Source organism: Salvia hispanica, chromosome 4 (genome assembly GCF_029641045.1).
Source record: "Salvia hispanica isolate PSC_SH4W2 chromosome 4, Shi_PSC_v1, whole genome shotgun sequence".
Taxonomy (NCBI): Eukaryota; Viridiplantae; Streptophyta; class Magnoliopsida; order Lamiales; family Lamiaceae; genus Salvia; species Salvia hispanica.
Genome location: NC_142695.1, coordinates 48,346,760 through 48,371,191, shown reverse-complemented (window position 1 = coordinate 48,371,191; position 24,432 = coordinate 48,346,760). Strand labels below are relative to the sequence as shown.

Below are 24,432 nucleotides of genomic sequence, written 5' to 3'. Positions count from 1 at the left end.
ACATTATGATATGTGAGGGATGATGCAACTTTTTGGGTTGGAACTGAGAGATTGATATTTATATGTTTTGAGTAGGCCTTGTTCTTTTTACATGCAGATCTCATGAATCCTCAAGAATATGAGAAAACAACCCTCCTTTTGTAAACTTCAAGAAAATCTTCAAGGGTTCAATACATTTTACAAATAAGAAAACTTGAAAATTCTGGATTATGAATAGGAGAAGTTTTCAGAAATAAAACTTGGAATCCCCCTCTGTTTGAGGGGCTGAGGTGTTTGGTTAGTTATTATGGTTGTATCACATATATGTCAAACCGATCAAAATGGGATAAACTGGAAAAAAATAATACTAATAGTAATAAACAAATTGTTTGCTTTCGCAGGGAGGTCGGTCCTATTCACGATTCTGCAATTTCACTTCATTATTATATTTTTCACGAATTCAATTTTTCACCATAATAGTAAAAAAATAAATATTAATCATATATTGCCAATTTTTGTTGTCATTAAGTTATTTATTATTAATAGAATTTATAAAAAAATCGATGAAGGGGGAGTGTCCATCATAAGAAACAGAATCTGATTGAACAATCAATGATGCTATGATACAGTTTGCGTTCAATTTGTACAAAGAAGACGCATGCACACCAAATCTCCACCAAATAAGAAAAAATGGATTTTATCGATTCAGAAATTCATAGCGACATTCCAGAATATGAAAAAAGAAACAAATCCCACAAAATTGCTAAATTCCAAATTTGTATGAAGATTAGCTTTTAGCAGGCACGTCGGACAAGGTAGATGTTGAAGCTCCACCTGTTGCATTCTTTGCTCCCTGTGGTGCTTTGACGGGCGCAGAATCAGGCACATCGCCGATGTCCAGTGTATCGGGAAGCTTATCTGTTGAATCATCATGCTGGACCTGTAAAAGGAAATCAGGATAAACTAAAACTTGTAAGAAACCCTACAAAATTTTCAAATCCACTGCCTTCCTATCGATGGAGCTAAACATCATCAAATGTAGACCTTGCAAGAATAAAAATCATAACGAATTAAAAGTAGGGTAAACTTCACATAAAAATGTGGAGATTATTGGTTGAAATTGTTTCATAAGTACCAATGTTCACTAATTCCGAGCAAACTAGACATAATATATCAGTCTAATTGTACCACAAAATGACAAGAAAAGGGTATGTAATGCAGATGCATCTTAGAGATCGTTATGCAATAATACCTCAAGCTGGTTTAGCATGTCGACTGCAGAATCCAAATCACATCTGTTGGCTTGATAGACATCAGAAAGAGACTCATCTGATATTCCAGGAAAGATCATTTGCAGGTAAGCCAGGTCCATGTCAGAGTCTACATCAAAGCTTTGCTTTTCCGGGTACTGTGACGTCGAAGCAAAAAACTCACTACTGTGATTATCTTTCCATTTAGGATATTCAGCAGTTTGGGGAGCACCAGGACTCTGGGAATGACTTTGATAAACATTTGGATGCTGACCTCGTGGAAACAGATTTACAGGATGATATCCAAATTTTTTACCAACCTCATTCCCACTGTTAAATTCTTGAGGTGAACCAAACTCTTTGGTTAGATCAGCAGGGCCTCTTTTAAAGAGTGGCACATAGGCTGCTGCATAAGGATTTAAAGATGATCCTGTCTTCATTGCTGCATTATTGGGAATTGTGAGAACGATGAAACCACTCTAGCATCGCCATAGAATAAAATTTTCATTTGAGGAACATGGTGAAGATAAACATGTAGCCTCAAGTGTGTCTAAAAGTAAACATAACAAAATAAGATATGATCGTCACCATACAACTATTTTTACACCATGATAAGGTTTTTTCAAGGTTAAGCAAATTCATAAGGAGCATCATGTGAACATATATTCAAGAAAAGGAGAGTTCTATAATGCCAACTCTAACCAAGTTCGGATCTACAAGACTACAACCAACAGGCATGAGATGTGATCTCCATCATGTCATATTGCTTAATCCTGCACATACTGAAAGATTTTACAGAAATATATTTGAATGGTTGGTTTATTTTTCAATTTATTCCTTCTAATCAAAACCAGAAATACATCTTAAATACTTGATTGTTTTTATAATCATGAGTTGCTTTGAGACAATTCCCTAAAAGACTAAATAACAAGTCCCATAGAATTCAGTAACAAAACAAAAACATTATTGACTGACTTCAAGTCTATTTCTCACTCTTTGTGCACAAACCAAGACAAAGGAAGAGATTGGCTGCATAAACAGAAATACAAAGAATGCTTCTTATTTGATATCACCTTACAGCTCTCTTACCCAAAATACAAAACAAGAAAATTACATTTGCACAAAAGTAAATTGTAGTAAAAGCTAAAGTGAAATTGCTTCAATAATAGTATTAATAATTTAGCCTTAAGAAGAAATTTCAGAAGCATTCACCTTAAACAGCTCCATAATATAGATTCGACAGTCGCTATAATCAATAACAACAAACTAATTTGTACAAGCGACTTTAAAAACCAATACATATAAAGAATTTAAGCAGATGCATACGCAAAACAAACAAAGAGCTGATTCCGTTACTCATTAAATTTTCATTTCTTTTCCTTTGAATCTTTACCATGAATCTCTATTACTGTAAACGCGAGCACTTAATACCAGCATCGCTTCTCAACTGAAAACTAGCAAAGACAGGCAATCAAACAGGAACAGAATTTCAGAAAATTAACAAATTAATGCAAATTCATTCCATCCAATCACATCGACGATGCAACAAAGCAAGATTCAGGCAAGAAACTGCATGATCATACGGTTAAAACAAATCGAGATTAATTAGATAAGGAAACAAAGGAATCGCGATTTACAGGCTGAAACAATAAGTGCAGTATACGACCACGAGATCGCATGCGACGAGTACAGATTGAAAGAATTCTCACCTTAGGTTGAGAGCGCGGAGAACGAACTGCGGTTGAAAGCTGAAACCCTAGGATTCGTGATCACCAGAAATGGAATCGGAAAATCGAAAATAACAGAATCAAATTGGGGAAGAATTTGCGAATTTTGGAATCATAGCGAAAGATCGGAAAAATGGACTGTTTAATTTAATATATATGTATAGAATTGTTAATTTAACTCATCTCTCATTTAGTAGCCTTTAATTTGCAAAAGAGATCATAAATTGGTGGAAATTTGTACTAGTATTACACTATAATAGTCCACAGATATGCTTGAGTTGAATTTGAAGCAGTAAATTGTAAGTTCAATAAAATAAACTTTAAAAGAATATACCACACAATTTTTTTGGTCCCTCCCAATAGCCATATTTTATTATTTTAAATCCTATGTAACATAGTAAGTATAGTACTCCATTTGTTACGATTTGAGACATTTTCGTCTTTATACAGTGCTATTCATTAAGACAAAAAATATCAATTTGTTTTTACTATGAGTACCCCAATAAATAATTTACGAACATGTTGAGAAATAAAAATACACCGATTTTTTTTTAAACAGTTGGATTATGTTTAAAACGAGATCTTTTTAGTTTATTTTCAATTGAATTAGAAACGAGATTAGAGAGATTATATTGGCATTTTTTTATTTTTTTTACCTCAGCACATGAGGAAAATTGATTTGGCTAACAACATTTAAGTAACCTGACTTTTTTGTCTTGGTATTGTACAGGAACCAAACAAACAATACGAACATATTGTTTAAAACTTAAATAAAAAATGGTTATACTATATGAAAGGCAAAAAACGATTGACAAAGAATTTTCTAAAACAATAAAATAATTGAATTTGACACCTAGAATTCGACATCATCATTTCAATATACATATCAGTATCAACAATACTCAAGATAATAACATTACTGTATTTATTGCTGCCAAATAAGATTTTCAGAAATTGCTAAGTTTTGTTCATAGCTAAAGGGATTGATTATGAAACAAGGCCTGAAAAGTAGACATGAATTCCAGAGTTGTAAACATTAACCAATTATAAACCCTGGAAAATCTTTGGTTGCCTCTGATTTTTTTCCCCCCATATAAACCATCTAAATCCTAATTTGGCGCTATGCTTAGGTTTTCAACAAGAAATAGAGATGAAAGTTGAATAAACAAATGAAACACAAGAACATCCATCAAATTTCCAAAAGAAGTAGATACATGACATGTACTAGTATGTTACAAACTGGTCTGGGGAAAGGAAGTGTCAAATAAAAACCGAGTTCAATAACCAAAATCATCATCCGGGGTCATGTAAATGTCATATCAAAGTTCATCGATCAAGAAACGAGAGGACTCAGGGAGGAGGAGCTCCAAGTTTATTCGCGGGCAATAAATCGCATCTCCATCTCTATGTAGATTCAATAATCTAGATATATATCTTACCGGATTGGTTGCTGATTGTAATGGTTCTTCTCTTTCTTCTTGGCAGCAGCGAGTCTTTTACTCCTAGCAGCAGCTTCAACAGCAGCAGCTCTTGCAGCAGAGTCCACCTCTTTATTTGATTTCTTTTTCTTGGAAGACGCCAACCTCTTGAGCCTCTCTTTCACGTCTACAGCAGAGGTGTCTTCTTCCACTTGTTCAGTTCCAGCAGTCTCCTCTTGTCCGTTAGGAACATCCGAGCTGTTGGACTGATCCTGAGGATCCTTCGCCTCTTTGGAAGCCTTCTCCTTCTTTTTCTTCTTCTTTGCACTTTTAGACTCAGCAGGGGGGTTATCCTTCTTATCAGCAGTCCCATTTGATTGTCCATCCTTCTGCTCTTTCGCAATATCTGCAGAATAAAAGCCCGATTTTTATCTCCGCCCAAGAAAGTTCCACAAATGCAACAATAGCACAACAGATCAAAGAGCTTTTTCTAGGACTCTCTGGAATTATAACACAGCAAGTATTTATTACGGAAGAACGTTACCAGATGATGCTTCATCTTCAGCTTTCTCTGTGGGGTTCACTCCAAAATCAGCTAAAATTGCCTCGAGCTCAGCAAGCTCCTTTTTCCTCCTCTCCTTCTTGGAAAGCTGTCTTTCTGTCTCTTTAGGTGCTGATGAAGCTTCTGCAGGCTGCGCAGCCACTGGCTCAGGCTGTTCTTCAACCTCTGGTTCCTGATCATGCCCATCTTCCATATCATCATCACCTTCATCAAGAAGTTCATCCTCACTTTCACTTTCCTGCAGTTACGATGAATTACCTATTATCTATGAAAAATGCAATTCACATTTTTCAATGCATGGCATATAATTGTGCTAATTAACCGACAGTAAAGAATCTTCCCATATTTGCATTCTCAGATGTACACTTAAACATGTACTAGCATTTACCATAGAGACCCCCTACTGGTCAGAGGCAGAAAAAGATATTGTGGACGAGGAACTGAGGGGGAGAAACATGGATGTAGAGTCGCTGAAAGAGGTTCAATCAAATAGTACTTGGTAGAGTAGTAGATGAAAGGAGGATCATAAGAACAGTCTGAAGAAGGGATTACTAATCAAGAGAAGATTCAAGAGATTGCAATGTAGGTCGAAAATGATAGGCGTAGCTTCAATTAACAAGCACAGTTGCTCATGTTCAATTTCACTCATGTAACAATACATGTAGTTCTGCACTTTCTCTTACAATCATCACAATCCCCGGATCCATGAATAAAAATAAAAACATTACATCAGTTAAGGAATATATACCTATAAATGAACAACATAACTAACTCAAACAGTCAGTGGACGTAACGTTGCAAACCATTCTAGAAGTTTAATAAAGCTCACATGTCAAAAAAATTAAACAATAGGAGCCATGAACTTCTATATTTTAATCAGACACTTTTTTTGGAGAATGAAACCACGATTAGCAAAAAAACAAGTTATTCGTTTTGCAGTAAAGCCATCATGCGGCAGATCAGTCAAGACAAAAATTTCCAGCTGTAACAACATTAAAAGCCTTTACAGAAAAAAGGAATGTCTGTACATAATACATCCATGTTGAAGCTCTATTGATCACAATCATGCAAACAAATAATAACATGGCACATTACCACCCCAACTATGATAGCTCTGAGCTACATTTCAACAATTCTTTCTATGTCCAATTTAATCAAACGATATATGACAAAGGAAGGAATACATCAAAGTATCGCTTGCAGAGAAATCTGTTTCACATAAATAACGGGAAAAGGGAAAACAACTCAATTTAGCTACACTTGCAACAAGGCATACTGACTTCAAGTCAACGAAAAGCTTATATTTATGACGGATTGTATACGATGCAAATCATGACTTAAAAGCGACGTGTTAGAACTTCATTACAAATGGCTAGTATAAATAAAAGCACACGTGAATTAACACTTCCATCCCCAAGGGATCCCCATAAGAAACATTTTGGGAATGGTGAATTCACTATCATCATACATGCTCAAAATTAGTCAGACTCAGAAGCATGTACTAATAGGCAAATTCAAGCAACATAGAACTAGCAAGAAAAAAAAAATAGCACACGATTGTGTAATACACCATCACAATTTATACCTCCACAACATCAGGTTTATGAGTCTCTTCAGGTGCATTCAAAGCCGAACCACCCCACATCGCCTGGGGAGGAGCAGTAGTGGCATAGTAGTCATCATCATCCTCATCATCAACATCCGCCCACGACTTCACTGTCAAAGGCGCTGGCGCCCAGAACACCTGCTTCTCTGCCCCGGCATTTTGTCCCCCCGCAGCTTTCGACGTGCCCCTGCTCCCCTTAGAGGACCCCTTTTCTTTGTCAGACTTCTTCTTCTTCCTCAAAGTATCCAGCGCCGCAAAAACATTGGTGTTGCTCACAGTAAAAGACGACTCATCCCTTCTATTCCCGCCTCCAACCATTTCCAATCCCACGAATTGTCAAAAGCCCTGGTGAAACACAGAATTTTTTCGAAATTGATCCAAATCCGGAGCTTGGACACAGCAATGGCCGATGATTCCAAGGACTCCTAGAGTTTCAGAAGGTACAAAAACACAAGCAAAACACAATCAGAACAGAGTAGATTCACACAAACAAAATAAATCAATTAGACGAACTCCAAATTATTTCGAAACTAAGATGACGTATAATTAGATTTCAGATTTCGAAAGACCTTCTATCGATATTCAACTTCCTTTATTCACAGCTTCCAAAAATGAGATTCCGAAAAGCTAAGGCTCGCAGAGAATTAGGGTTCCAAATTGACAACAACAAAAAAATCAAAATGAGAGAGGTGCACTAGGGTTCCGATGTGTGAGAACGATATCCGTGTCTATATCCTTTCGCTGTGTGTGTATAGGTGTGCATATAAACACAGTGATGCCGGTGGAGAGAGCGAGAGAGGGTTTCGGAATTGGAGACGGAAGTGTGGTGGAGATAACGTGAGAGAGGAAACCACGCGCTTTTATACCTGTGCTCTGTGTAGGAAACCGGTCCTTGTAGTTTTGATTATTTCTAAATTTAGCCCACTTAATTTACCTTTACCTCCCCATATATTGTAACAATTGTTCCATTTTACTCCATTTACTAGTAGTAGTATGAGATAGGCGTACTTTATTTTTCATATCTTACAAAATCAAATCACGATATAGTTGCTACTTCAAAAAATAAGTTGTTTCCAAAATAAATTTAGTTTCTTAAAGTAAATTTTTACTTTGCATTTTTTTAGAATTCTAGTTGTTATGATGGTTTTTAAATGCTAGTATTAGCCATTAGGTAAGAGAGGCAAAACGTAATCAATGTTAAAAGAAATAATTATCTTTATCATTATTACAACTATCCCAAATTTCATAAACGCAGTGATACTAATAAATTTGCAGCTTTTATTAGAAATAATAGGCTAATTTATCACTTTTGCTCCTCCGGTATTATGATATTTTTTTTCTCTCTCTAAACAACAAATAATATGCAAATTTCAAAATATCCCAGTGAAAAAAATAGCATTTTGCTCTTCGTCATTCAATTTGATAGTTAGAACGTTTATCCTATTTCAGTTGACTTCTAGTAATATTTAACTTTAAATCTAATAAATTTATGAATTTGACTAATTTGTAGCTAGTCGTATTAAATTAAATTGCTACGCACTCTATTTTAGATTGTTGGCCGAATTACAAAGAACACATCTCATACTCATACAAGAGGTGACAATATGTTTGTTCCTATTTATGGATCAAATCAAAAGAAAATATTTGAGTATCAATCTTAGAGATCTCATACCAAATCCCATCAATTGAATGGCTTAAAAAAATTGAGACATCGAGTCATTTAAGTAAAAGATCCATTCATTGATGAGAAAAAGAAGAATGTGAGTTGGGTTGAATTGATGATAAAAGAGAATTTTGGGCTGTGAACCGAATTGGATGGATCTGTGTAGAAAGAAAGTTATTTACTAGTTCGAAAAATTAAATTTATGTAAACAAACAAACAGTCAGGATGGCCGAGTGGTCTAAGGCGCCAGACTCAAGTTCTGGTCCTCTTACGAGGGCGTGGGTTCAAATCCCACTTCTGACATTCTTTTTTTTCTATTTCATATGAAAAATATACATGCATTTTTCACATACTACTTTAAGGAAATGAAATGTTAATTAAACTCTTTTGCTTGACAAAATATTCTACCATTCATAAGTAAACAGTAACAAAGTGGAGGCAGCAGCAAAAGCAATTTCTAGAGATAATACATGTTCTATACTGACGTATCAACATAGCAAAGTTGGGCCTAGAAGAAGATCAATATATATGGCTTTGTATTTACATTGTGAAAAACGCGATCAATATCACATGAAATCGTCTTCGATTTCCTGTACGGATTTGCTGGCTGATGCCGTGTCCTTGTTGGATGTCATCTTCTCTGCGACCATCAAATTCTTGTAGCTTCTCAGCTCAGCCTGTCTCTCCTTCTCGAGCTTTTCAAGCTCATCTTGACGTTTCTGCAAAACACCATTCATCCAAAAAGTCAGGAATAGCAGAGGCCGAGAGGTTTATATCACCAAGGTGAAGTGACTCACTTTGTCTCTCAGCTGATGCTTCCTTTCTGCAATTTCAGATGCATTGACAGCCTCTCGTTCAGCTGAACACAACACACGAGTCAGAAGAAACGAGAAGATGTTATCTCGCAAAGTTCAATAGAGGCACACATACAAGCACCTTTTAGATCTGGCTTTCTTTCAATCTTTGTTTTGTTTAACCTGTTAACTATCTCATTCATTCGTTTCTCCACTTTCATGGTTCGGACCTGAGCAAGAAAAATGAAACAAATCAAGTTCTAACCCCCATGTCCGCATCAAAGGATTAATGAAATGCGTGTAAAAAAACTCACCATTTTTTGATCGTGGAAACCAACTTGGCCAACTTCCATGGAAGCCGTCTTCTTAAGGTTCTGCCAGGGAGTGTAGACAATGCTAATATTGTTCACTTTGTTTCCTGCTAGGTTAACAAAATCAGAACATATTCCACCAAAACAAAATTTGAATATGTTATTCAACATCGCATTCAATCAACTAACAATCACCAAAAGAGAAAAACGACACTTGCCCTGGATGGAATTTGCTTTAACTAGCTGCGCACAATCTTCCAATACACCCTCGGGTATGTCATCAATGGTCTGGCCTTTTGGTAGTCTGAGATAAACATGGGCCGAAGACATCTTGTCCACATGGAACCTACAGAAAGATACTTATTTCAATAGTGCATTTTTATGAATATATTTTTGTAATGTTACGATTTTGCTTTCGGAAACCAATTGCACGATACTTCTGTTACCCCCGTATGACCTATCAAAACAGAGTATGATCTACAGTCCAGAATTAAAGCTGAAGCTAAATACATACCAAATGTGAACACACGCATACAAAAAGGTAATCGAAGTAGTACTCCATTTTACAAAATGACCTGTTTTTGTGAGATTTTCAAAAGAGAATGTACAGGAAATGAATGTCATAGTTTTATTCTGCTGAACATTGTAGCACTGAATCTATCTCTGTGTAAAAGAACTTAGTATATTTACACTTTTCTGGAGAGGGACGATCATCATAGTAATGCTCGATTCTAAGACAACTGGTCTGGAAGGAACGGAACCAAGGCTAACCCCTAACCCTAATGCTGTTGATGATATGATAAATTCAATCAGTTCTACTACTGCTGTTGATTTGGCTCGAAGCAATTCAACTCTGGGGTTAAAAACACTACAGCTACCCAACCTGCAACGAAATAAAAGTTCCATCTGAAATAATAGTAATAATTACTTATAATAAAATAAAAAAAAAACATAAGCTTCCATATGAAGCAAGTGTGACTTACGATTTTCAACAAAGAATCAAGCTTATATTCTCTAACTAAAATATCAAAACAAATCCCTAACTCTAGATGGTATAACTAAACATTAAACAAATCCAATCGCTAATTGCACATCAATTTTCAGCTAAACTCCTTCAACTATATTCACCTAGAACTAGAAGTAATCCCCCAAACAAAGTCAATTTCAGAAAATAGCTCAAGAGAGACATGAATCTCAAAATTACTGAAGCAGGTAAAATCAAACTAACTCCTATTATGTAGCATCCTTTTACCCTATAAATTCTTCCATAAACGATTCCAAAGAAAAATTGAAAGAGTGAAATTTAAAGATCGGCCTCCAATTAGAAAATGAAGCAGAAATATGTAGGTACCAAATGTCTTGGGGGAAGCCGAATTTGATAAGGTCCTCGTTCTCATATTTGTCTAATCCCATGAAGAAAGTGTATTCTCCTGCCTCCGGTCGCGCCTTGAAGTAGAACACCATTCTCTCTCTCCCCTCTTTCTGAGTTACAGTCACAGATAAAATTGTACTCACGCTGCGAATCTCCATTGACTTCTTTTAACTAGCTAGATTAGCAACCGCGCAAACTACATTTTTCTATGGTGTACGTAATGCAACGGCCAATGTGCTTCAAACAAATATTCTCTCCAATTCGGCTGACTATTTTTCTATTTCCGTTTGTCCATACTCCCGCTTTTCTATTTCTATCCGTCTGCAAATAAAGAAGCTCAACATTACGGAGAATTGTCCATACTTAATATGCATATATTTTTTTTTTATCGATAAATGAATAGATCATGTCATGGCTTGAACCACTGATCTTTGGTTCAGGCATCAATCACTGCATCCCTGTTTGAGCAACACGCACATAATAATAATAATATTTTATAATACTCTTTCCGTCCCATAAAAATATACTACACTGTTTCTTTTTTAGTCTATTTCAAAAGAATATGCATTTTTTTATTTTAATATATTTTTTTAATTTTTCTAACAAGACGAGACTCATTCTCTACTAATATAATAATTACTTCTTCTTTCTATTTTTTATTTACTTTACTAAATATGCATTAAAATTTGTGTCGAAATTATATTCTCTAAGAGGAGGATGGAGGCAGTGGTTAAAGATATTTAAAATGCATAATAAATTGATTTTATAAAAATGAGTTCATATTTTAGAATCCATAGGAACATGGCCCAAAATAGAAGTAAGCCCATTAGCTGTCGTTGGTTAGGGCAAAACTGACCCCCCCAAAAAACTCTTTCCATCACACAGTGACGCACCGGAGAAGCATATTTGAGCTCCGAGCCGGAAGATTTTCACCACCGCCACCATGACGGGAGCGGCGCCGTACGACTCCGATCAACCACACGGCGACTCCGCCTCCGGCTATGACCCGAACTACGTGCCGGACTCCGTGAAGTCATTTGTGGTGCACATGTACCGCCAAATACGGGAGAAGAACGTCTACGAGATCCACCAAATGTACGAGACATCGTTTCAGAGCATTAGCGATAGGTTCTTCAAGGACGCCCCATGGCCTTCCGTCGACGCCGTCGCCACCTACGTCGACAATGACCACGTCTTCTGCCTGCTCTATCGCGAGATGTGGTTCCGCCACCTCTACGCGCGCCTCTCGCCCACGCTTAAGCAGCGGATTGATTCGTGGGATAATTACTGCAATCTCTTCCAGGTTTGGGCTAATTATGTTTGTGTGTGGAATTCTCGACAGTGGTTAAGCTGAAACATCAGTGTACCCAAAGTATATGTGCTTAGTTTCGTAATTTACATTACCTATTCCTCTAATGGTAGAAGAAAAATGATCCAGGCATCGAGCACTGATAAATCTTGATACTTAGGTTCGTTTTTAAATTAGCTATTACTATAACTAATGTGGAATGTGAATGGTAGAAGAAAATTCATCCAAAATGTTTGCAATGAGAGTGATTCGGTGTTTCTATTGAGTAATTGACAACATATAATCTGAAGCAATGATCGGTTTTTGGGCGGTCGTGGACTTTTATTTTGTGCTTGAAGGTGGCTCAGTATACTCCAATATTGGCAGTTTTAGAATATACTCCCTCCGTCCCGGATAATTCGGGTCACTTTGACCGGGCACGAGTTTTAAGAATTGTAATGAAAAGTGGGTTGAAAAAGTTGAAAAGTGGGTTGAAAAAGTTAGTGGAATGTGGGTCCTACCTTTATATATTAGTTTTATAATAAAATGTGAGTAGGAATGTGTTAGTGGAATATGTGGTCCACTACCAAAAATGGTAAAAGTGAAGTGGGACAAATTATGTCGGACGGACCAAAATGGAAAACTGGGACGAATTATCTGGGACGGAGGAAGTAACAGCTACGTATCAAATTGCATTCCATTAGCAAACCTTGAACGGTTGTTGGCGATAGTGATTCTGTTTGTGATAAATGAAATGAAGGAACTAGGGTGGTTCCTGTTATTCACTTTTATCAGATGTAGTGATATCAATTACAACGGACCTCAAGATGGTACTAGGAGTACCTAGTATTTTTTATATTTCGTATGATTTTTTTTGGTTGGAATCTATGCTGATTGTATAATTATAATTAACTTTGCTTGTTCTGATGAATGATTCTGCATGCTGAATCTGAAACTTTGATAGGTTGTATTGCATGGAGTGGTGAATATGCAACTGCCGAATCAGTGGTTATGGGACATGGTTGATGAATTTGTGTACCAGTTCCAGTCATTCTGTCAGTATCGTGCTAAGATGAAGAACAAAACTGAGCAGGAGATTGCACTTTTGCGCCAGTATGATCAGGTTTGTCAGTGAGAAATTGATGAGTTATTTTATATAGATAGTTGTGTGCGCACGTGCTTTCTTTTAGAGTAGTATTCTTATAACAGTGTTCTCTTTTCATCCATCCCGTAGAAATAGTCTATATCCATTTATGGCAAACTTTTTCTCTTTTGGGCCCCACCATCCATTGCACAATTTCACCTACTTTTCCCCTTCTCTCTTACTTTACCAATTACACATTAAAACCCGTGCCAACCCTAAATGACTGATTTCTATGGGACGGAGGGTGTTTATGATTTTCATTGCTTGTGTGAAGCATGGATAGAGAGAAAGCTAATAGTCGAAGGGAAATAATATGGAGGCCGCATGGGGAAACCAACTTACTACTGAGTATCTGTCTTTGGATGGACTTCTCTATGCCTTTTTCGTTAAGTTGTTGAATTTCCTTCATGCACATTGTTTGTCAGGGATAATGAGAAGGCAATATGAAATTTTGCATGATTAAGAGGTTTACATAATGCTGAATGCTGTCATTCTTGCCATCTTGTTATTTTAAGAAAGGACTATTTCTGATTATTATATTTGTTTCTCAGGCGTGGAATGTGTATGGTGTCCTCAATTATTTACAAGCACTTGTGGAGAAGTCTTCGATCATTCAGATTCTGGAACAGGAGAAGGAAGGTCTTGAGCAGTTTACTGCTACAGATGGATATGATTATAGTGGTGGAAGTAATGTGTTGAAGGTCTTGGGGTACTTCAGCATGGTAGGCCTGCTTAGAGTTCACTGTTTATTGGGTGATTATCACACTGGCCTGAAGTGCATACTACCTATTGACATAAGTCAACAAGGCGTCTATACCAGTGTCATTGGGAGCCACATAACCACAATATATCACTATGGATTTGCAAATCTCATGCTTCGGAGGTGGGTGTTAACTTTTTTTAGCGTGAAGCTCTATGAACCTTTTATTGCCATGTTTCATAATCTCCGTGTTTCAATACCCTCATTAGTAGGCTTATGTATTGAATTGAATACAGTGTTGTGCTTTCATAATAAGATTGTTGCTGTGGGCCAAAAAGGAAGTATTTTCATGAATTAATCTTTTAAAAAATGTAGGCAATGGTATTCTTTGTCAACTTTATTCCATCATATCATGCTGTGATAACTGAACATTATTGTAGCATGGTATGATATGTTTCTATGTGCATATAAATAAGCCATGCTTAGAGTAACATAATGAGACAAACTGTTTTTCTTGTTAGAGAGATGTTTATGAAGGATGTGTTCTAATACATTCTGATAAAAATACGTACAGGTATACGGAGGCAATTCGAGAATTCAATAAAATACTTCTTTACATATTCAAGACTAAGCAGTATCACCAGAAGTCCCCTCAATATGAACAGATACTGAAAAAGAATGAGCAAATGTATGCTTTGCTTGCAGTCACTCTTTCCCTCTGTCCTCAATTGAAGCTTGTTGAGGAGACTGTCAACTCTCAGCTACGGGAGAAGTATGGTGAAAAAATGTTGAGAATGCAGAGATATGATGATGAGGCGTTTGCTCTATATGACGAGCTCTTCTCTTATGCGTGCCCAAAGTTCATCACTCCATCTGCCTCAAGTTATGAGGAGCCACTTGTAAATTACAACCAGGTGTGTATATCATCTGAGCGAACTCTAATTAAGTGATTTCAGTTTCTTAATTCTCATGTGCATTAGGCATAGATACCACATGTCTCTGGTTTTGTTTTTCCGGGCTATAGCTGGCATGCTTATTCTAATTTGTTTTCATAATCTCATGGGCTTTTCAAATATGATATTTCAGGATGCCTATAGACTACAGTTGAAGTTGTTTCTCTATGAAGTAAAGCAGCAGCAACTATTATCAGGCATTCGGACCTTTTTAAATGTATACTCTACAATCTCCATTGCAAAGCTGGCCTCGTATATGGAAGTTGATGAGGATACTTTGAGGTGACGTGTTACATTTAAATCCCAACTTGACATCCTACTTTCCTAAATATATCAAAGTGATGGTTCCCATAAACAGTATTTCATCATCTATTCACAGGACAATTTTGATGACATACAAACACAAGATGCATTCGGTTGATTCAGATGGAAAAATAATCTCCAATATGGATACCAATTTCTACATTGATGATGTGAGTTTTTTTGTATGTTTTTGTCTTTTCTTCCCACTGACTCATTTGTAACACGAATGAGGATTCGTTTGATCTTCTTTTCAATCTCAGGACATGGTTCATGTTGTTGAATCCAAAGCACCAAAGAAATACGGTGATTACTTTATGCGCCAAATTGTCAAGGTACGTACAGAAAAGCTAAAAATTCGTTTGGGATACTTTCTTTACACGGCATGCTTACCAAGTATATAAACGTTGATTTGTTCCCTTCAACACTCATCTTGCAGCTTGAAGGGATAATGTCTGATATCGACAGAGTAAAGCTGGAGTAAGAATTAAAGTCTTGCTCTATGATTTTGCCCTTTTCTCGGTTTCTGGAAGGTTCCCTGGGCAAAACCTCAAAATATTCAGAGTAAGAGAGGAACAAGGCTGTTTTGTTGCATCATTTTTGATCTTCCAGATTGTGTTGCGTGTTAAATATGATTCAATACTCGTGTTGATTGTCGAATATTAGATCTCTATTTTATCGCTTTAGGATTCTTAAGAAGAGTGTTTATTCTGACATTTTCTTTCGTTTTAGGAAGAGTTTTCATGTTTAGTTCAGATCTTTTTTATTTTAATAAATTTAACTTGAATCTTAATTATTGTTAGCTGAGAATTATTTCTTTGATGGGGAATATTGATAGATTTCAAACGGTACGAAAATATTGTCGAAATAGATAATAGTGCTATAAGTTCTAAATTTGCGCTCCAATTGCAATATCTATATAGTAGGAATAGTATAATAGAGAATTAAATCCTAATATAAAGTTAGGGGCATAATATGGTCCATAAGACAAATTCTATAAAAAATCAAAGTAAATTTCAGCACTTGGATTCTTAGATTGGATGGTTGTGATCATAATATTTGAGCTACATTATTACACTAAAAGCGTTACATTATTAACTGGGCTACATTATTAGACTGCATAATCTATATTATTAGATTAAAGCGCGTTACATTATTGGGCGAGCTACATTATTAGACTACACAATCTACATTATTAGATGATACGTATCATTAATCTAACAGTTATATCACAGGATTCAATGACTGAGATTTGCTTTGATTTTTGACATAATTTCACTTATGGACCTGATCACATCCCTATTAAGTTAATATTATCTGAATCACGTATTTCTATGAAACATAACTTATTTTGTATTCATAAATTCATAATCTATAAAGAAGCAATTTTTTACATGGTTAAATAAACAGTTTCAGATTTTGATTGTTGAGACTTTCTTATCAAAAGCCAATATCAAATATGATCATAAAAAATATTCTCAGGAAACATTTCATTTCGTTTAAGTTAAAGAGTATAAGCGTTATCGTCTTATTTCATTTCGAATATGAATAAAGAGTAATAGCGTTATCGTTTTCATCGAATACAATTTTACAAGTTATGTTGTGCAAATACTTATAAGAAATCTCTTATAATCAGAAATACGAAATAATTGGTTGACTTTTGTAAATTTAGGAGTGTGATCACATACAAAAGGAGATAATTAAAAATCCAAATAATGTCAATATAAAAATAAAAATACCTTCGATTGCTGTATATATATGAAAACTTAATCGTCAATAAGAGTATCATCTAAACAGCAACATCAAACAAATCAATCAAGGTTTATGGCCTCTAGAATAAATCGAAGGTTTTGTATAACTTCCCAAATGCATTTTACACGGACACATGCCATTTGTTATATATGGTATTCAAGAATATAAAAAAATTAAAATATAGACTTACATATATATTACAGTAGGATTGCTCTATACCATGAATGCCTTGCCTTCTTCTACCTGCAACTCTTCAACAGATAGGAAGAGGGGCTTGACAAACTGGTGCTGCTTGAAAATCTTGCAGATTCTTTTCCAGGTGTTCCACACTCGCTAAAATCGAGTGTGCGCCTCTCCGACTGCAACGGATTGATAATACCATCAGAGTAAGAGTTAGAGAAAGTCGGGGAAACCACGTTATTCTACTTACAATCTCAGTGCATATAGCAAAAGACGTAATGGTGTAGAAAAAGATATTTAAGAATTTATTGTAAACACATACCATGAAACTTGAAGCAGAGCATGGATTGTGGTCATGCTCTTTCTCTCCGTCGTGGTTTGTGATACATTTTCCCTTCATTATGGTTTCAGGAGTTTCATCTCCAAGAACCTTTTGGGCATCAGCAAACGCACCTGCTGTCTGCTCTCCTAATTGCTTCATTAACCCGATGGCATCATAACTTCCATCCCCCGGAGTCAAGAAGTAGCCAATGTCCTACCAAAATAACATACTATAAGATAACATGAAAAGAACAAAACAATGAAAAAATAATGTTCCCACTAAAATATTTCACATACCTCGATTGATATATCTGTATCAACTTTTGGGCCTGGTCCGAAGTTATTGATAAACCAAGGGGACTTCCAAATTGATGGAGGCGTTTCCGCAAACCTGCAAATAAAGGATCGAAATTAGGAGCAACTGAGAAATGTCAAGAGGCTAGCATTTAACCAGGTGATAATGATCTTACATATTATTGTTTTCATTGGCTAAACCTTTGCCAGAAGCCTCAACTTTCTTCGCTGAAGGACTCAAGGATTGCAGAGAGGTAGTTATAAACAAATTAGTCCTGTTCTTTGAACCCAGTCGAGGAGAACAAAGGACAGAAAAACATGCATCTGAGGAAGTTAAAACAGCCCCATGTTTTGACACAGCATCTAATCTTCGTGAAGACTGTTTTGCAAGGGCTCTAGCACTTAAACCAACCGTTCTATCATTCTTCATTATGAAACGGTCAGGAGAAAAGAATAGCAGGTCATTCACATCATGTTCGAGAAGGATTCCAGAAGACTCATTCGCCTGCCAGGATCAAAATCGTAACACATCAGAATTGCAAAAAATAACATGGTAAAACATTCTAGTGCAGTGCTACAATTAGTACATTCACACAAAGAATAATTAAATTCATGATGAGCAATACAATGCAGTACAGAAAATGAGTATATTCTAGACAGCTTTGAAGCAAATTCGTTTTAGTAAGGCAGTAGCAATAAATGTTTGCATTTAGTACTTATCGGTATTTTCCGATTCATTAATGCAGAAAGAAGCTGATTAATGCCAGTGGAGACAAAGTAGGGTACTCACTGATACAGTCAAGTCCTTTTCTGCATTCTTAGTCATACTGTTCGAACAATCACTGCCATTGTTAGTAGATCCTTCTGCTGTATCTCTTTCTGAAGTGACAATGCTTTTATTGCCTTCATTTTGTTCCTGTCCAGATGCAGGAACTGCATTCTCTTTTTCCATACAAGACACTTCAAAGTTTCTTCTGTTTGGCGATAGTGAAAGCAGCTGTCCTTTTTTCTCTATACATTCATCAAACATAAACTCTAACTGGGAAAAACCATTGTTCATATTCAAAAATGATTCTTGATTTCTAGGACCTTCAAGCTTCTTTTCACCTCTCTTTTCAGACAAAGGAGATACCAAGTCACGGTGTCTTTTCTTCAATATCGATGGCGTGCCTGTAAAAGTTTTGGCAGCACTTTTGAGAATAGCATCAGGGCTGTCATCTCTGGTTGGCGAATCCCACAGTTTGAACGGTGTCATGCTAGATATCATAAGTTGGCGGATGCCTAGTGGGCTGTACTCTTGATGCATATCGCTACCTGATTGTATAAGATCACAACTGAAGAATGGTATGTCCAAGCTTGGAAAACGTGGGGGCTCGTAGAATAAAGCTCCAGAATCCTTCTGTTCTTCAGTTTTAGTATCTTTGTCCACCAAAGAACAACCTTGAGAATCATTTGAGGATGTCAAGACAAAATCATTAACTGCAACTAGTTTCGGTGTTCCCTTTTCCTCAACAAAATTATCTTCACATTGCAAGTGATCAGACTCTGTAGGATATATGAAGCCATGTGTACTTGGTTGATTAGCTTCCTGATCTGCATGTGAATTACTGTACTGATTAGGATGAGGGCCAAAGATGTGCTGACCATCAGCAGATGGAAGTTGTATAGGGAAGGGAACACATTGAGGAAATGAAGGACCCAGCGGATCAGAAGGTGTATAACAAGATTGTGAAGCAAAAGCCCCATTTTCAGGAAACTGGAGAGTTGAAGAACGATGGAGCAATGAATCTATTTGGTTTATAACTTCAGAGGGACAGCATCCACCTTGATCAGCCTCGGTGTATACCATCCTGCTGCAGTCTGAAGTAGAGATCATATTTGTGGCATCGGAATCTACAGCCATGTTCACCATGGAAGTATACGTCCCTAATGGCATATGAGACTCTTGCTGAAAGAGTACTTCTTCATGATTACTATTCTGGCCACTTGAAGATGTTCCGACGAACATTCCAGGGGACTCTTGCCCTAGATCTAGCAAAGACATGTCCGGTAGTTCATTTGGATTTAGTTGCCAATCTTTCCCCGCTAAGGCACCCCAATCTAGAGAGAAATCATGCTCAAGAAACTTGTCACTCAGTTCACAAGGTGCTTCTGGTATAGAAAATGCTGCTTCTTGAAACGCAGGATGATAATCTCCAGGATACTGAATTGAACTTGATTCTTCAGTTATTCTGCAGTCGCCTACGGGATGTACAATTGGGTTGCTTGTAGGTTGAGACATACTAGCAATGTTAGAGCCCTGACTGCATTCAGAAGCTTCCTCTGCTTCTATTCTGCTTCTAACAACACTGTTGTCTTCACTGCTTTGTTGCGCTTTTGAAGAGGAGGAAGGTTCTGATTGGTTAGGATGATTCACAAGAGGCTGACCTTGGAACTGTGAAAGTAATCCTGAAGCTAAATACATGTCCAATTTCTTCTTGACAGAACTATTCCAATGGTTTTTGATAGAATTGTCGGTTCTGGTGGCAGACACAGTCAAAAAAGGCACACAAAATGAGCAAAAGCCAGGAAAAGTTACATACAGCATACAGGTGTGAAGGGGCTAATACTAGTTTACGTACCTCCCAGGCAAGAACTTAGTTAACTCCGCCCATTTGTTTCCATAAATTTGATGGGCACGGATCAATGTTAATTCCTCATCCTGTGTCCAAGCTTCCTTATTTATGTTGGGATTAAGATGATTGTGCCACCTGAAAAAAAATGAGTAACACCAACTGACTCACATACAAAGCATGCCAATAACACAAAATGCAGAATCAATTACTTTATAATTATATAAACCACAAAAATCAATAGAAGCTCCTGCAAGGTTACCTTTCACGACATTGCTTCCCTATACGCCCAGGAAGATGACTTGCGATCGTAGACCACTTTTTGGGACCATATTTGTTGACCAATTCAGTTATAACTTCATCCTCCTAATTATGTGTTAAAGTTGAAATTAAACAGACTCGATAAATCTTACTTACAGAATATAGAGATAAACCAAGAGAATGACATCAAAGCCATTGATGACTAGAGAAGTAGCCTAACCTCTTTCGACCATGGACCTTTCACAAGCTCAGGATTAAGAACTTTCTGCCACCTATGGAGGCACTGAACATCTGTTCGGTCCTTGAAACACTCCGCTGAATATATCATAACATATCACAGTAAGTGAATTGAATAATTCACTGCATGAAGGCCTAAACCCATTTTCTTACCTATCTTCTTCCAATTTTTCCCTTTGAAGCGTTGAACAGCCATTCGCAATATCTCATCCTGCAATACGAGCTGAAAAATCAGTCTTTTACCCAACAAATTCCTATTTAATCCGTAATTGTGTTTACAGACTTGAATAATTACAGCTATAGGAAAAAAATTCATATTAACCTCTTCTGCCGTCCATTGCCCCTTCGTCGAACGACGTGTTGGGCCACTGGTTCTCCTGCATAACAGAACGAGAAAAAGTCATATATATTGAAAGACTATTATGTATCTGAACACGAGCCACCATAGTTTATTTTGATTACACAACTCCACTAAAATGGAAACTGATTCCACAAAATATCCATGAACAAAACATTGAAATGGTACCCATGTAAAGGTCGAGCTCTTTGCAGACCATTTTTTGCAACATCTGAAGGGTTATTGTTGCCTGTCCTATCACTTTCCATATTTGGCTGATAAGTGTAAGTTTAGGCCTCCAACTCGTTGGTAATTCTCTTCAAGATTTTTTCCAAAAATCATTATAAGCTACCTTATAACAAGGTAGGAGCTGTCTGAATCTGGGATGGGATCAATAGCTAGGAACATGGAAGGAAGAAAAGAGAGAAGTCAGGTGTGCACATACAAAACCAGAAAACAAGTATATTAATTCAAGAAATTGTTGCACACTCTAAGTATTAACTGCACTAACTAGCCGTGAAATGTATTCAATTGCAACAAAATTACATTTTTATGTGATTAGAGCCTTACATTGAAAAAAGAGTCATTTCTAGGCTCTTAAAATAAAAAATTTGAACTATCCGGTTGCATTGAAACAGGAATAGCTCTAATTCCGAACTCCGCATCTGATTGGTCATTGATGCCAAACCACTCAAATCAACAAAAGACCATCTTCAAGCAAAACCAAACACAAAAACTAACTTGTTACAAAGTGAAAATAACTAGGGTTCTAAATTCATGATATTCCTTATACCAAGACCGCAACCAAATCCAGAAAAATACAGAACTCTAACAATAAATAATTCCTCCATCTTGCTCAAATTCTAGTAAAAAAACGGAATTTGAAATTTGAAATACTTACAGACGAATTTCAATCCAACAGCAGACACACCAAAATTCCAACCGATCACTTGCGGATCCAGCAGAAACTTCATAGACATCCACGCATCCAATAAATCCAGAAGCACAAGAAGGATCCGCTGATTCTCGGTGAAATTTGGCAAGAGGAGAGAGAGACAGCCGCAGTATGATGTGTTTCCTATAGTGCGTGAAGTGTGTGTTTTATCAAAGAGAGAAAGAAAGTGAAATAAAAAAACGGCCCAAATAATTCAAAATTAAAGAGGGCGGAGAGCCTTTGTTTCAAACCCCTGACGGTAAATGCCGAACAATTTATTTTCATCAACGGCTACGATTCCGCCACGCTGCGCAATCTGAATTCATAGCTTCCTATGTTGTTCAAATGTTTAAGCATAACGGCACATTTGGTAACAATTTAAATTTTTATTAATTGCCTTACTTGTCCAAAAATGAGGAAATTCCAGATGACATTTCGTTGTTTGTTCATCCTCTGCAATAAATATAGTATGAATATAGTATTTTATTTGAAAATGGAAATTGATTGTACTAGGGGTTATAATTTGAAAAATGGAGAGTAAGTAAAATGAAATAAAACAAAAAAAAAATTAACTGAAACATTTTGAGTTTCAATTTAACCATTCGATCATCCTAGACCTCTCTAAGGGTGTGTTTAATGAGTAAAAATTTCATGGTCCTTCCACGGTGGCATAGTGATTTGGTGTGCCTCATCAATAATTACTTGACAATTGGAAATAAAAAGGGTCCATATGCCACATCACTTGATATAAATATGGCAACCTTATATCTAAGTATAAAGGCATCCATTATAAGCATTTTATGGAAAGTATAATAAATGAAATTTAGAAATTGTACTATCATATGAATAATGAATTGACTTTAATTAATATACGGAGTACAATTTGTACATGTATATTAATCTCATAATATAATCTATACATATATAAAAGGCGAGTTTTGGCCTTTTCTTGAAATATTTATATGTTTTGTCCTTATTCTGAAATATTTATAAGTTATGGACCAATTTGAATATTTTAAGTAACTCATGAATATTTATTTAGATATTTTAATGAGCATTTGACTAATTCTTAAAGCACTACAATGACTCATTGGTGGTTACAAATATTTAAATAGAATAATGAGCATTTAACAAATTTTGTAACCTATATTGTCTTGATTTTAAAATTATGATGTTTTAATTCCATGATCTCTCATTTACTAATTTTGTACCTATAAAAGGCATAGAATTGTGGATGAAATACAATATACACACTAACAAAACATTCTTCATTCTCTCTCAAGCTCTCAACATTTTATTACACATTTTAGGAACATTGTTTTGCTCGATTTTGGAGCCCTGTCAAGTTTATAGGTGCCTAGCAGGTTTGAGATATTATATACGTTAGGAGGAAGTCGTTTTTATCTCTGGGGAAAATATGTCAATCCGAGAGCACTAACCGTGATGTAATTTGTCTTGCGGAAAGATGGTTTTTCTTGACTAATTTTCATTGTAATTTCCATTTCATTTATTGTTGGTTTTTTTCCTTTGATTACAAAAGTTAGAGTACCGCCTGTATATGGTTCCAGAATTTTATCTCAATATTTCTTACAGTTCTTAGAGAGAGAAGAATTGTAACATCCTTAACTCAAACATACATAGTATTTATCTTCATCTTTACACAATTTATTATTTTTAGTAGAGAAATATGAAGGATTGTTTTAAACATATTTTTCAAAAATGTCAACACTTAATGTAGTCTCTTTATCATTGTCCAAATAATTATGTTTGTCTCAATTCAATTTTAAATATGTTTAAGTTAATGTCTTTAGGTGTAAAATGAATTGAGGAGTATATATTTATTGAATTTTTATTACATAGTAGTATATTTTTCTATTTTAAATCGTATATAATTATATTGTTTCTTATTTTAATTAATCGATTAACAATTTAAAATTGTATGACAAAAAAATATTCCGTCGTGCATCGCACGTGGGTTAAGACTAGTAGTACTAATATACAAGACATCTCTCTTATAAAATAATAACATTTTATATGAATATTTCATTTATTTTTATTTTTATTTTTAATTTTCTTGTGTTAAAAATTCTTGATTTTTTTACATGCTAATAAATATAATGAAAATTACAATATATACTAGTACTATATGCTAACAAAATATAAGTTCAGTCATAATTTTTATTTATGTGAACTTTTTCTTATATATATAAAAATTTTAAAAAAAAAGATCTTATTCATAATAATATAATTTCTTTTTACATGAAAAGTAACACAATATGATTACTTTTATGTGCATAATATTATTGTATTATGAAATTAATATGCATATATATAAGGGCATGTACCCTGTGCCACCACCCCTTAAAATAACATCATACCACCATTCATAGCCAATCATTTGTACACGTGGACGAATAATAAGCTGACACGTGGCAAA

General features: G+C 35.7%; 5 protein-coding genes and 1 non-coding gene across 7 annotated transcripts; 2 read left to right on the top strand and 4 right to left on the bottom strand.

The window, feature by feature from the left end:
- Positions 1-560: 560 nt before the first annotated feature.
- On the bottom strand, positions 561-3,186 carry LOC148929337 (polyadenylate-binding protein-interacting protein 6-like). Of its 2 annotated transcripts, XM_089057162.1 has the most exons (4): positions 2,939-3,186; positions 1,550-1,671; positions 1,232-1,468; positions 561-919 (listed from the first exon to the last, which is right to left on the bottom strand). In XM_089057162.1, exons 2-4 carry the CDS (start codon positions 1,667-1,669, stop codon positions 767-769), a joined length of 510 nt encoding a protein of 169 aa, XP_088913288.1. In that variant the 5' UTR covers positions 1,670-1,671; positions 2,939-3,186; the 3' UTR covers positions 561-766. The 2 variants fall into 2 exon arrangements, with proteins under 2 accessions (XP_088913288.1, XP_088913287.1); XM_089057161.1 differs by having other exon boundaries at positions 1,232-1,671; positions 2,939-3,184.
- A 940-nt stretch (positions 3,187-4,126) lies between these two features.
- On the bottom strand, positions 4,127-7,385 carry LOC125192368 (uncharacterized). The gene is made up of 4 exons (XM_048089905.2): positions 7,112-7,385; positions 6,522-6,967; positions 4,919-5,174; positions 4,127-4,780 (listed from the first exon to the last, which is right to left on the bottom strand). The coding sequence occupies exons 2-4, from the start codon at positions 6,858-6,860 to the stop codon at positions 4,392-4,394; spliced, it is 984 nt and encodes a 327-aa protein (XP_047945862.2). The 5' UTR covers positions 6,861-6,967; positions 7,112-7,385; the 3' UTR covers positions 4,127-4,391.
- A 1,039-nt stretch (positions 7,386-8,424) lies between these two features.
- TRNAL-CAA (transfer RNA leucine (anticodon CAA)) lies at positions 8,425-8,508 on the top strand. The gene has a single exon. It is a non-coding gene; the product is annotated as a tRNA-Leu (tRNA).
- Positions 8,509-8,578: 70 nt separating this feature from the next.
- Positions 8,579-10,898, bottom strand: LOC125192369 (uncharacterized). Its single transcript, XM_048089907.2, has 6 exons — positions 10,662-10,898; positions 9,529-9,656; positions 9,314-9,417; positions 9,142-9,229; positions 9,003-9,064; positions 8,579-8,924 (listed from the first exon to the last, which is right to left on the bottom strand). The coding sequence occupies exons 1-6, from the start codon at positions 10,838-10,840 to the stop codon at positions 8,772-8,774; spliced, it is 714 nt and encodes a 237-aa protein (XP_047945864.2). The 5' UTR covers positions 10,841-10,898; the 3' UTR covers positions 8,579-8,771.
- A 631-nt stretch (positions 10,899-11,529) lies between these two features.
- LOC125192367 (uncharacterized) lies at positions 11,530-15,860 on the top strand. Its single transcript, XM_048089904.2, has 8 exons — positions 11,530-11,985; positions 12,935-13,093; positions 13,666-13,997; positions 14,389-14,728; positions 14,901-15,049; positions 15,147-15,240; positions 15,331-15,402; positions 15,507-15,860. Exons 1-8 carry the CDS (start codon positions 11,626-11,628, stop codon positions 15,549-15,551), a joined length of 1,551 nt encoding a protein of 516 aa, XP_047945861.1. The 5' UTR covers positions 11,530-11,625; the 3' UTR covers positions 15,552-15,860.
- Positions 15,861-16,791: 931 nt separating this feature from the next.
- LOC125192364 (transcription factor MYB3R-1-like) lies at positions 16,792-22,192 on the bottom strand. Its single transcript, XM_048089902.2, has 12 exons — positions 21,963-22,192; positions 21,251-21,459; positions 21,047-21,101; positions 20,878-20,935; positions 20,708-20,802; positions 20,489-20,592; positions 20,236-20,364; positions 18,405-20,133; positions 17,791-18,119; positions 17,618-17,711; positions 17,322-17,534; positions 16,792-17,178 (listed from the first exon to the last, which is right to left on the bottom strand). The coding sequence occupies exons 2-12, from the start codon at positions 21,328-21,330 to the stop codon at positions 17,059-17,061; spliced, it is 3,006 nt and encodes a 1,001-aa protein (XP_047945859.2). The 5' UTR covers positions 21,331-21,459; positions 21,963-22,192; the 3' UTR covers positions 16,792-17,058.
- Positions 22,193-24,432: the final 2,240 nt, after the last annotated feature.